The 11,598-nt window shown below is 48.4% G+C and overlaps 1 protein-coding gene across 1 annotated transcript in view; it reads left to right on the forward strand.

Annotated features, from left to right (window-relative positions):
* FAM174B (family with sequence similarity 174 member B) overlaps positions 1 to 5,476 on the forward strand; it is a 43,539-nt gene extending 38,063 nt beyond the window's left edge. Inside the window, exon 3 of the mRNA XM_080913961.1 lies at positions 4,958 to 5,476. Within this exon, the coding sequence (XP_080770087.1) occupies positions 4,958 to 4,961 (4 nt within the window). The 3' untranslated portion in view covers positions 4,962 to 5,476. The remainder of the gene's footprint in view (positions 1 to 4,957) is intronic.
* Positions 5,477 to 11,598: the final 6,122 nt, after the last annotated feature.

An 11,598-nucleotide genomic window follows, 5' to 3' on the forward strand; every position in this document is an offset into this window, starting at 1 on the left:
GTCTGTCTCTCCTGTGTATTTGAGGGCCCATAGGCTCAGGAATGACATTGCTTCTGGTTGTTGGTCTCTTTTCGGGCAGGGGGTGAGTTCTGATTGTAGTGACTCCTTTCTGTCTCTGTAAGCTGAGGTGGGAAAGCTCTTGGAAGAATTCTCTGGGGTCTCAGACAGCTGTAGGTAGGTCCTGAGTCTTGATGGCGCAGTCACCCTGTCCTCTGGCTGGGCTGGAAAGGACCCGATCCCTGAGTGTACCAAGATATCTGTCCTCCAGGAACTCCAGGTGATCCCCTTCTGGGGACAGCCTGTAGGATGTGAGGCTAGCTCCCTGTGGTCTCTGGTCGAAGAGCGCTTGTGAGGCTGTTCTGGGGTCTCAGCCTTCTGCTGAGTGGGGTCCTGAGTCTTGATGGCAGGTCACCTGGCCCTCCTGCTGGGCCACAAAGGCTCAATCCCACAGTTCATCACCCTGTCTGCTCAGGAGATCACCAGGTATTCCCTCCCCCGCAGCCGGTGAGGGTATGTGGCAGGCAGGCTTAGGGCTTACCTTGGGCTCAGGTGGGAGAGCGCTTGCAAGGCTTCTCTGGGGGCTCAGCTGTCTGCAGGCAGGTTCTGAGTCTTGATGGCGGTTGCCTGGCCCGTCACTGGGCTGGAAAACACCCCCCACCCCCCGTTTTCCCCTTGTTGCAGGAAGTTTCACTCTGTGCGTGGGATCATCCTTGGGCCTCTCCTATAGCCTTCATGATGATCAGTTTTCCATTGCTGTCTGTATCTTGGTCCCTCGGCTTTCTTTGTGCACATTCTATTCCTGCCCCTTCTTCCTCCCTTTCTGTCATCGCTGGCCTTCCCCCGCTGGAATCAGTATTGTTCTGGGGCAGCCGGTGTCAGAGCCTCCCGCAGACATTCAGGACTGCTGCCAGGTCCTGTCTGCCCCACCTCCCCTCAGGGTCCCTGAAGAACTGAACTTCCGGGAGCTCCCCATGGAAGCTCCTGCTGTTTGTGGTTGGAAAAAAAAAAAAAAAAACCAAAACGATGATGGGAATGAACTTGGAGGCGAGTCGGTCAGACACAAGGCCACTCCAGTCCAGAGAAAACTGACCGCCGGGAGCCTCAGAAGTTCTCCCTAATGTACAGGTGTATGGGAACTGGAGATGAGAAAGCAGGGTTGAGTGGCCGAGGGGGATGAGACTGCTGTGATCTCTGTCATCTCACTACTTAGCAGTAGCCAGTACAGAGTGTGTGAGTACACGTCTGTGGGCGTTGCTTTCTCTGTTGAAATAGGCCCGTGCTACTAAGGCCGATTTAGCGCACTTTCTCCCCTGAGTGTCCTACTGTGAACAGTGTATTTTTATGTCGGAAGCATGAAAGAATGAAGGTTTTTTAAGGTCACCTTTTATTTTCACGTAGTGGTTTTGAGGACCCGTCTGCACACTGATAACCTATTCACAGAGTCTTGTTTTTCCTGTCCACCAAATGTTTCTGGTTCCCTCCAGGAAGCACACTTATTGAAATCGGATGTGGATGATTCATGGCTTTGGGTTATTTTACGATGGAGCGGAAAGAGGAACGTTGTGCTTGGCACCACGGTGGTGAGGTGGATCCAGTGCCTCTTATTAGAGGTGTAACTTTCTGATCACACCTTGAGAGTTGGAACCCGTGTGGATCAGCCAGGCTTGTTTCCTCTATGTTTCCAGTCAGAGAGAGAAGACATCACAGGCCAGGAAGGCTTCTAGGTACAGTGCCCCCAATCGCAATGCTGGGTATCAAACCTAGGACCTCAGGTATGGCTAGCCAAGCACTCGGCTGCTGAGCTCCACCCCCAGCTCATCCTTCACCTTCTTTGTATGTTTCATATACCTGGGATGCTTTGGTTTGGGAAAAATACCTGCGTGGAGCACGATGAGCCCTGGAGGTTTAGGATGGTTCTGTATTTCGGGAGGCGTTTGGATTTCACTTGTGCTTTGAGTTTGGTTGGCTTTGGTGCACAGTTGCAGTCAGCGTCTTGGGTCTATGCAAACCCCACGGGAGACTTCTGTTCCCTCTAGGCATCCCTGGCAGGCAGGCGGCCTGGCAGCTGTATTGAGTGCAGCCTAAGGTACCCAGCTGCTGGGAAAAGCAGCTAGGATATTTGGCTGCTGCTGTCCCTGCCAGTCCGCATCCTGCTGAGATGGGCTCTCTGTGTGTGGAGACAGCCTGGCTCCTCCAGGGTGCGGACTGGAATTCTCAGCAGGCTTGTTTGCCCCTCTTTTGTGGCTAGAGCTTCCTGTAGGAATATTAGATTTCAAAGACACCAGCGTGGCATAGGAGACCGTGCCTACCTTAATCTCCTGGGCAGCCAGACCCCTGGAGAGCAGGTTTGAGATGGAAGCAGAGACGACCCTCTCATCTAAGGTTGAGTGCTTTTTTTATTAATTATTTTATAAAATATTACTATAGCTCACAAAATTTGTTAAATAATAATATATGATGAATACATGGTTTCTTTTTCTTTTTTCTAAGAAGGACTGAGGCTTCCACATTTTGGCCTTCCTTCTTTTTGAGCTACATAAGGTCTGTAAGTTGTTTCTGGGGTGTTCAGTGCTTTCTGGGGCTAGTATCCAATTATCAGTGACTGCATATTATGTCTGTTCTTTTGTGACTGGGTTACCTCACTCAGGATGATATTCTCTAGATACATCCATTTTCCTAGGAATTTCATAAAGTCACTGTTTCTAATAGCTGAGTAGTACTCCATTGTGTAAATATACCACAATTTCTGTATCCATTCATCTATAGAAGGACAACTGGATTGTACCACACTTTCTGTATCCATTCTTCTGTTGAAGGACATCTGGGTTCCTTCCAGCTTCTATTATAAGGGTGCAGTGAACATGGTGGAGCATGTGTCCTCATATGTTGGAGCATTTTTTTAAAAAGAGATTTTATATGAGTTCACTGTCGCTGTCTTCAGACATACCAGAAGAGAGCATTGGATCTCATTACAGATGGTTGTGAGCCACCATGTGGTTGCTGGAAATTGAACTCAGGACCTCTGGAGGGGCAGTCAGTGCTCTTAACTGCTGAGCCATCTCTCCAGCCCTTGAGTGCTTTTTAATTGAAGGCTAAATAGCTTTCCAATGCCAGCATCTTATGGCTGCTTTTCCTAGCTAAGGAGCTTGGGATGGGTAGGTTCAGGGACTCCTCTGCCTGCCTCATGTCCCCAGGGTTTAGCTTTGTTGTGAATGGGGGGCTCAGGCTCCCTCTGCTCTGCAGCCCGGTGTATACATGTGGCTGTTCATTCCTACAGCTCATGGGGTGACGTTACAGGACCCTGTTCCCTGTAGGCGTTTCTGTGACACTTGTGAGCTGAGGGGTCACAACTGAACTTGAACACCCAGGCAGGCGACAATGTCACATGATGCTTGTTCAGTATATTCCTATGCTACAATGCTTTCATCACCAGCTCTTCCTGGGGTCAGCAGGTCACTGTCATTGGCTGTCCTTTGTAGACATTCGTTTTGGTGTGGTGGTGGTGATCGGCTCTGACTCTGCTCTCTTACACCATCAGCAGCCCTTGAATGTTTTTCAAGAATGATTCTGTAAGGTCCACAGTCTAACACTAATGGAGGAAGTAGCTTTAATGGGTCTATCCTCAGCTCCCTCCTCAGCTCTTTTGGTGGAGTTATTACACCCATGGTAAAAATATTGTACCCCTGGTGTTGTCAGCACTGTGTTCAAATTGGAGTTCTAGATGAGTGGGCTCATACATGGATCCTACCTGTTCAACCAGTCTTAGCAGGAGACAGTGATCGTATGCTTACATAGGCCCAACTCATCAAACTCTGGCTGGCACACCTCATATGCTTACATAGGCCCAACTCATCAAACTCTGGCTGGCACACCGTTCTTGCACTCACCAGGTCTAAATTATAACACCCAAGACAACTTAAAGGTTTATTTTGGCTCACAGGATCAGAGGCTTCAGTCCCTGATTGCAGCCCATCTCAGCAGGTGTGGTATAACAAAACCCCTCTCCACATCAGGAGCCAGGGAACAAAAGGGAGAGATTAGAGTTCCACAATCTCCCCCCTTCTACTCATGACCAGGAAGCCTTCCATTGGGCCTCACCTCTGATTCTGCTACCCCAGGACAGTGCCAATCTTGCCTATTCAGTGGGTGGAGGGGAAGGCACTGTGGATCCCAGACTGCAACAGTAGCTTGAAAGTGTGAGTTCTACCTTTGTTTTATGTGTGCCCTGCCTCAGCTTCTCAGCCCAGGCTTTACTCACACCCTGTCCTCTTGCCTTCCCCTCCCAACTGCTGGGATTACAGGTCTGTGCCAACATGCCCAACTCTGATTTCTACAATTTAATGTTTGAAAAAAAGAACCAAAAGGAGATTATTATTTCAGGATGCCTAAAAGTTGATTGCAATTCAGATTTCAGTGCCCATACATAAAGTTTTGAACACGACCATCCTCAGATTCTGTACTGTGTCTGACTGCCTTTTTTTTTTTTTTTTTTTTTTTTTTTGTCATGACAACAGGGTTTATAGTTGACACAGAGACTGCAGGGTCTACAAGGTTTAAAATAGTTACCATTGGATGCTTTGGCCTGAAAACTTGTAGGAGGACTAGGAAGGGGGGATGGATTTGAGGAAAAAAAGAGCATGTGTTCTAAGAGGGGTGGGGGGCTATGTGTGGAGGGAGGGGTCCCGGGAGTCTTGTGTGGGAGCCAAAGGGCAGTTACATGGAAGAGTGGAATGTGCCTTTCAGACAGCACAGTTTTCAAAAGCCTCATGGTTGAGGAGCAAGGGCTGTAGAGAACACAAAGAAGAAGACTGCTCACACAGCAGGAATGGGAAGGGGGACAGAGTGTGACAGTGTGGCCTGCGGGGTAGAAACTGCCAGGGTGGAGTCTGATGGTAGAGTCTGGAGTCTGCTAGAGCTCTAGCAGAACTGACAATTCTCCTTCCTCCTTTTCTTTCAGGTAAAGCTTCCCTGGCTTTTCCGCATCCTGTGGGGAAGCTGGTCAGCTGCAGCCTGGGCCGTCAACGTCTGGGCACCGTCTCTCACCTGAGGTGTTGAAACACAAACCGATGTTATTTATGAAACTCTGGCTTCATCCTACATGTCCAGCATCTGCCTGGGATGTCACTGTCATGCTCCTTCTCAGCCTCCAGATGAGAGTCACCTTGACTACCCTCGGATGCCCCTTTGAAGTGCTCTTTCCACTGTTGTCTTGAGGGGTTTTCTACCTTCCTAAGAGATGAAGATGGGAACATCGATTTCAAAGCATTTTTTTCTAGGACCACTGCAGATAACAGTGAAGCTACAGTTGAGAGAAGAGTTTGTAAAGCTGGGTTTGGGAGATGGCTTAGCTCATAACCTGATCACCTTACAATCAGGGGGCACAAACTTGGTCCCTAGTGCTCACATTAAAACAAAACTAGTATGGTGATCCACACCTGGAATCTCAGCACTGGGAGACAGGTGGGTCCCTGGGGTCGACTACTCAGCCAGCCTAGCCTAATGAGTCCCACTGAAGACACCTGGCCACAGAAAAGTTGGTTGGCTCCAGAGAATAATGGCCAAAGTTCATTTATGGCCTCTACATCCGTGTACATTTGCCAGCACACACACACACACACACACACACACACACACACACACACACACACACTCACACACTCACTTCAAAAACCTGAAGGACTTTCAGATGTACCTTGGAGAATCCTGATTTTCAGCTTCTTCAGATCTGGCTTTATTTAGGGGAGACTCGTATGGTATTTCAGAATGGATGTGTAAGTTCCCATCCCTACATACCCGGTCTAAGAGGTTCCCTACAATAGGCCACAGAAGAATTTCAAATTGTCAGGGATCAGACTGCAGGGGTAGGTGTGTGGGTGGATGTGTACACTCATCAAATGATGTCTTTTCTCGTGGGGATGGAAAGTGTCAGGCAACTCTGTGATTTTTTTCGTATGCTGTAAATTCTTTCTCTGCCACCTCAGTGCTGCGGTGTCTTAGAAGTGTAATGCTGAGAGGTCACGGCAGCAATGTAAACAAAGGGTAGTCTGGTTGGCTGGAAGGAGGCGGTGGCGGTGGCACTGTTCAGGACTCTGTTGGAAGTTAGTTCAGGCTATGGTGGACTGAACTGGACTGGAAACTCTCCAGGTCTCACACGGCTCTTCATGAGGAGCTCAGGTGGGCACGTACCCTGGGGGCTGGGTACCCAGGGATGCCCTGAGGAAATAGGCCCTGGACTAACTGCTCAGGTAAACAAAGGCCTCCCACTTGGCCTTCTCCTATATTGCTGTAGCTGGTATACTTCTGTGCAGATCTAATAGCAGTGCCTTTGGGACCCTGGGAGGGCATCAGGTCTGGGAAGGTGGCCCTTGTTTCCTTTTTGTCTCTATCTAGGGTTTGTGTATTTGTGTCTAATGTCCCCCTCCATGGCTTCGGATGGAAACTTGTACCTTGGCCAGCGCCATCCTATTGTCAGGTTCTCTAGTTCCCGACTGGGGTTGTGGTGGTGGCGTTAGGTGGGAAGGTCCACCCTGGCTCTGGAGCCTGGCTTGGCACCAGTTCCTTCAGCCCCAGCATGAGGTGTGCTGTGCTCCTGGGATCCCTTTATTTTGCCTTTTCTGTTGACTTCTCTGGTCCTCCTGCCATTAGGCAGAGGGGTGGGTTTTGAAACAGAGCAGGTGGGTCTCTCTTCTCACCATTACTCAAGCACAGTGGTGAGTCTAGGAATCTGGCCATCACAAAGCTGTGCACCCTCTCAGCCTGGGAGCTGGGACTCAAGGGTCCCAGAACCGCAGCCGAACCATCTGGAAAAGCCGGATTCTCCATTCTCCTGCCTTATGTATGAACACCACGGATCCGGCTGCCAGCCAGCCACTCATCACTGACTGGCAAGAATGGTGGGACAGTGACCTTCCAAATCCTCGTGAAACTTCAGCACCATAGGCACTTAAATAAATAAAGATCTTTAAGCAAACAAACAAAAAAATAACCCTTAGATTGAGTCACAAGTGTGGTGGGTTTGGATACTTTCTGATGGAGCAGGTGAGATGATTCACTGGTTAAGAATGTGAACACACGCTCACCTTAGGAACAGCTCACATAGGGGTGAGCTGGGGTCTTGGGGGGTGGTGTCTGTGTCCTTGTGATTTAGAAAGAGGCATATGAATGGAACAGGGCCAGGGAAAAATGCCTACCCCTGCCCCCCCCCCCATATGGTACATTTGTTCCTGTTATAGAAACTGTTTCAGACGGGGAAGTATTGAACCCCCATTTGTTTGGAGACTCTTGAGGTGTCCAGAGAATGTAGAACCCATCAAGTCAAATCTGCTTATCCTTGCCTCATACCTGTTTCAGTGAAAGATTTCCGTGACAGTCAGGTATGATGGGACATGCCTGTCATCTCAGTGCTGGAGAGACCAGCCCAGGATACAGAGCAAGACTTTGTCTCAAAAAATAGAAAAGCCCCCCCCAAAGTTCTATAAAATAAATGCGAGTTAAGCATGTCCAGGCTAGATTAATCCCTTGGTGGATAAAAACCGTAGAGTGGCTTACTTACATTCACGTGATCATGCAGTGTTGGACATCACCAAGAACTTGATGGGTGTGGTCTACTTGACTCTCTGGCCGTTCATTCATCTTCTTGTAGTCAAGCGCTTTCCTGGCAGTCTTGTTCCTCCTGACATCCAGGGATGCGCCAGCCTGAGGAGGGAAGAGGGACTCTCAATCCAGCAGTGCCTCTTTTGGTGGAGGGCTGGCCACGAGTGCAGCTTGTTCTTTGGTTTCAGGGGTCCATTTGTGGCTGGTCCATCTAAACCCTAGCCTCTTCCCCCATGTGCCCCATAAGAATCACTAGAGTCCAGGAGGGAAGAGATAGATGGTCCATGGCTCGCTCCCCAAGCCTGTCTCCCCCAGCACCTACCCACCCCCCTGCCACCTGCATTTTTCTACCAGAAGTGCTGACACAGTAGGGAAGAGGGGGAACATCACTCAAAAAATGGTACTTTCTAAAGTCGTGGGAGCCCCCGTGGAAGCCTTAAGACTATAGTATGTGCCTTTCCTGCCTTTTTCAGCAAAATGCTGGCTTTCAGGACTTTTCAAATGGAATTGGAAAATAACCAATTTCTACAGGGTGAGTACACACGTGCCCTCTGTTTGCTGATGAGGCTTTGGCAACACAAAGCTATTTCAAGAGATTTGATTAGTTTCTTAGTATTGTTAGCTCTGGGAGAGGGGATGGAGTAGGCTTTGAGCATCAGCAAAGAGCATTATGGCTCACCCTCTGTGAAGACTGTGGGAAGAGTCAGATGACTCCTTCTGCTTTGCAGAAGCACATAGATGTGCCACCAAAAAAAGCCTGCAGGTGTCTTCCCATCACAGGTGGCAGACAGTGCTTGTTTCTAGCTCAGCTATGGTAGAACTCTTGTGACTTTTATCTGAGAATTCAGGAAACCTTCTTGTGGCCTCAATGTAAAATATATATCAAACAACTTTGTGAGATCACTATTTCCTGTTCTTGTTGGGAATCAAACAACATTTCAGGAAGTTGTTGGAACCACTACCTGCACTATGGCCTGAGTAATCGGTCTGCAGAGTATTCCCAACCTCCCCCACCCCCCAACACTCCCCCCCCCCCCCCCCCCCCGCGCCCTTGGTAATTGCCTCAAAATTTCTTGCTGTCATTAGGCTCAGTGGGCTAGACTATCTGTCAGCACGCTCCAACTTCCTGGAGATAGGCTGCTTTTGATGAAGTGGAGGGGCCACAATGAATTTGCATGTATCTGTTAGCAAAGCCTCTAATTTAAATGTTTGGTCCATCTGACACCCCTGTTGTGAGTAGGTGAGATCACTGTGATCTGTTAAGTTTGCAAGAAGCCAGCTGGGTGGTAGGGAAGAAGTGAACTATAGAGAGCCGGTGTGGTTCCCGTCTTGCCATTCACAGAACCAGGGCAAGCTTTCTCCACTAGCCCTTGTGATCATTTCGAGGTTAGATTTAGTTTAGTTGCTCAGTGATGAGTATCTCTCAGACAGACTTCAAGCCACAAAACCTTGTAGCTTCTGCCCGAAAGCCTTTTTCAACTACTGGAGTCAAAACCAGTCATCTCTAGGCTTCTCCATCACCTTCAGAAGCTTCAGGTTTTGGGAGTGCTTAGGGCTTCCACAGTCCCATGTGCTTCACCAGACAAAGTCATCAAGAAGAACAGTAAGACTCTACACATGGGGGATGTTGCCAAAGTGCAGCATAGGCTCATGGTTGAGAATGCTAGAGTGAACGAAAGAGTCAAGAACAGGTCATTGGGCCTGGGAGAAGGCATCTAGAGGTGACTGGGGAGGAATGAGGTGTGGGAGAAGGACCCAGGCTAGGACTTAGCCCAGGCAGTGACCCCTCCCACCAAAAGGTAGAACTGGGGCATGAGACACCTATAGGTGTCTGGGAATAGTCACCATTATCAACTTTTGGGGTTCTTCATATGCCTGGAGCCTTGGCATATAATTTCTTCCTCAGTTTCTCAGTGGGTCTTTAAGGTGGGTTTTATGCCTATCTCTGGAATATGCTCTGGGGTTCTGTGATCATTTCCACACACCATCATCTGTTTCCTCTCTACTATATCCCTACCCATTGCTTTCCCTCAGAAAATCAACTACTGCTTGTCTGGTATTTGAACATTCTCTAAGTCCCAGCACCATGTAATGGAGTTGGCAGTTCTTTGTCTTCATGGGAACTGACCTAGGAAAGTCAGTTACCACACAGGCTCACAGACTTGTAAGGGGTAGGCCTTGGAACATGAACCTCTTACCCTCTCCAACATGTTTACTTGATGTGGAGAGATGGGAGACAGCACTTTAGGCCCTTAAAAGCTTTTTAGGACCATTTGGGGTGGCAGAGGATGCCTCAGCTTTGGGCTGATGGGAATTAAGGTCACATGTCCCAAGAGGCACCCTACTTAGGTGGTAGCTCCCCAATGAGTAAAAGAGTCTGTTTGCAGAATGAAGGGTCTATATGCCCAGGAACCCTTGACCTTGCCTTTCTAAATTCTACCAGGTCACCTGGGTCTTTAGAGTACCTTGTCCAGTTACACCAAGCTGGGTCAGGGGTATGCTGGGATTGTCCTTTCTAGGAGCACTTAAATGTCTGTGAGCCTGTTGGGAACTCTGTCTTGTGAGTATACTATGGCTGTCACTATGTAAATCAGAACAGCTCCAACTACCTGCAGGAGATCTGCATAGGCTGGACCTGTTGGTAGCCCTTTGTCAAAGGCAGCTGTTGGCAAAGTCATTAATTAGACCTTCACTTTAGATTCTAGTCACTTTCTCCTGCCTCCTCCTGCCTGAGCTGTATGCAGCTGTGTCATGTCTTTGTAATTTTACCCCAGCTATATGTGGTCTAGATCATATAGGAGGTAGAAGGTTAATTGAGTGGCGTATTCCATCTATAGTGTGATATTGGGGCAGGCCTTGTACATAGCAAATATTAGGAATAGCTGAGCGGACCATAACTTGACTTGGACTGTGCTCTGGGCAAGCAGTTTTCTTGGCCTTGCCTTTCTAAATTCTACCAGGGCACCTGGGGCTTTGCAGAACCATTTACAGTTGCCCCAAGCTGGGTTCAGGGTATGGGGGGGGGCGGGCTATTCTCACTAGGGATTCTTTCAAAAGTTCCCTTTTATTTCTGATCTCATCATGGTGTTAATAAGCAAGCCAAACATCTTCTGGGCAGATTCCTGGTTAACATCTTTAAAGACATTTCTTTCTAACTGTGGGCTGGCAGTGCTTCCCCCAAATTCACAGACTGACAGAACCACCAGTTTGCATGAGAATCCCCTTTTTGAGTTTTTGTTCAGGGCTCCCCAAGAGACTCCCAAAACATTGTTGATTGTTCCTAGAGGTAGACGGTAAGCCCCTATTGCTAAAGACACTGCAAACTTCAGACACAGTACTCAGAGGGCCAAGACGGGGGTGGGGAGGATAGTTTCTGACCTGAAGGTACCAAGCATACAGTTTTCCAAGGAAAGGAAGCAGTCAATAGTCCTACCTAGCTATTATTGCTTATAAACTACAACAATGACTAGTAATGGTGTGGTAACCTTAATGGACTGTGGAGGAAAAGCCACAAACACCACCAAGTCAGCATAACCCCGAGCTACATTCTAAATGTTTTAAATGTTTATACTTGCCCCCACAGGTAAGTGTAGTTCTTGGTCCTTATCAAGGAAATGTCTCTTTGCAACAGACCATTACAGGAGAATCACAGCTAGTCCGAATGTAGAGAAGAGACTGTGTGGAGATCCTGGCTCCAACTGGTAGACCTATCACAAACTTCAACTGGTAGACCTATCACAAACTCCAACTGGTAGACTATCACAAACTACAACTGGTAGACCTATTACAAACTCCAACTGGTAGACCTATCACAAACTCCAACTGGTAGACCTATCACAAACTCCTGCACCTAAAGCTCATGGAGCCTCATGGAGTAGGAGCTGGAAAGATTGTGAGAACCACAGGGTTGGTCAGGGAGTTACCACGAGACCGTGGCTCCTAGAAACATTAGTGAAGCTATACTCATGGAAGTTTCATCAACATGGGAGCCTAAACAAAACCTGG

The sequence above is a fragment of the Micromys minutus genome (genome assembly GCF_963924665.1).
Source record: "Micromys minutus genome assembly, chromosome: 3".
Lineage (NCBI taxonomy): Eukaryota > Metazoa > Chordata > Mammalia > Rodentia > Muridae > Micromys > Micromys minutus.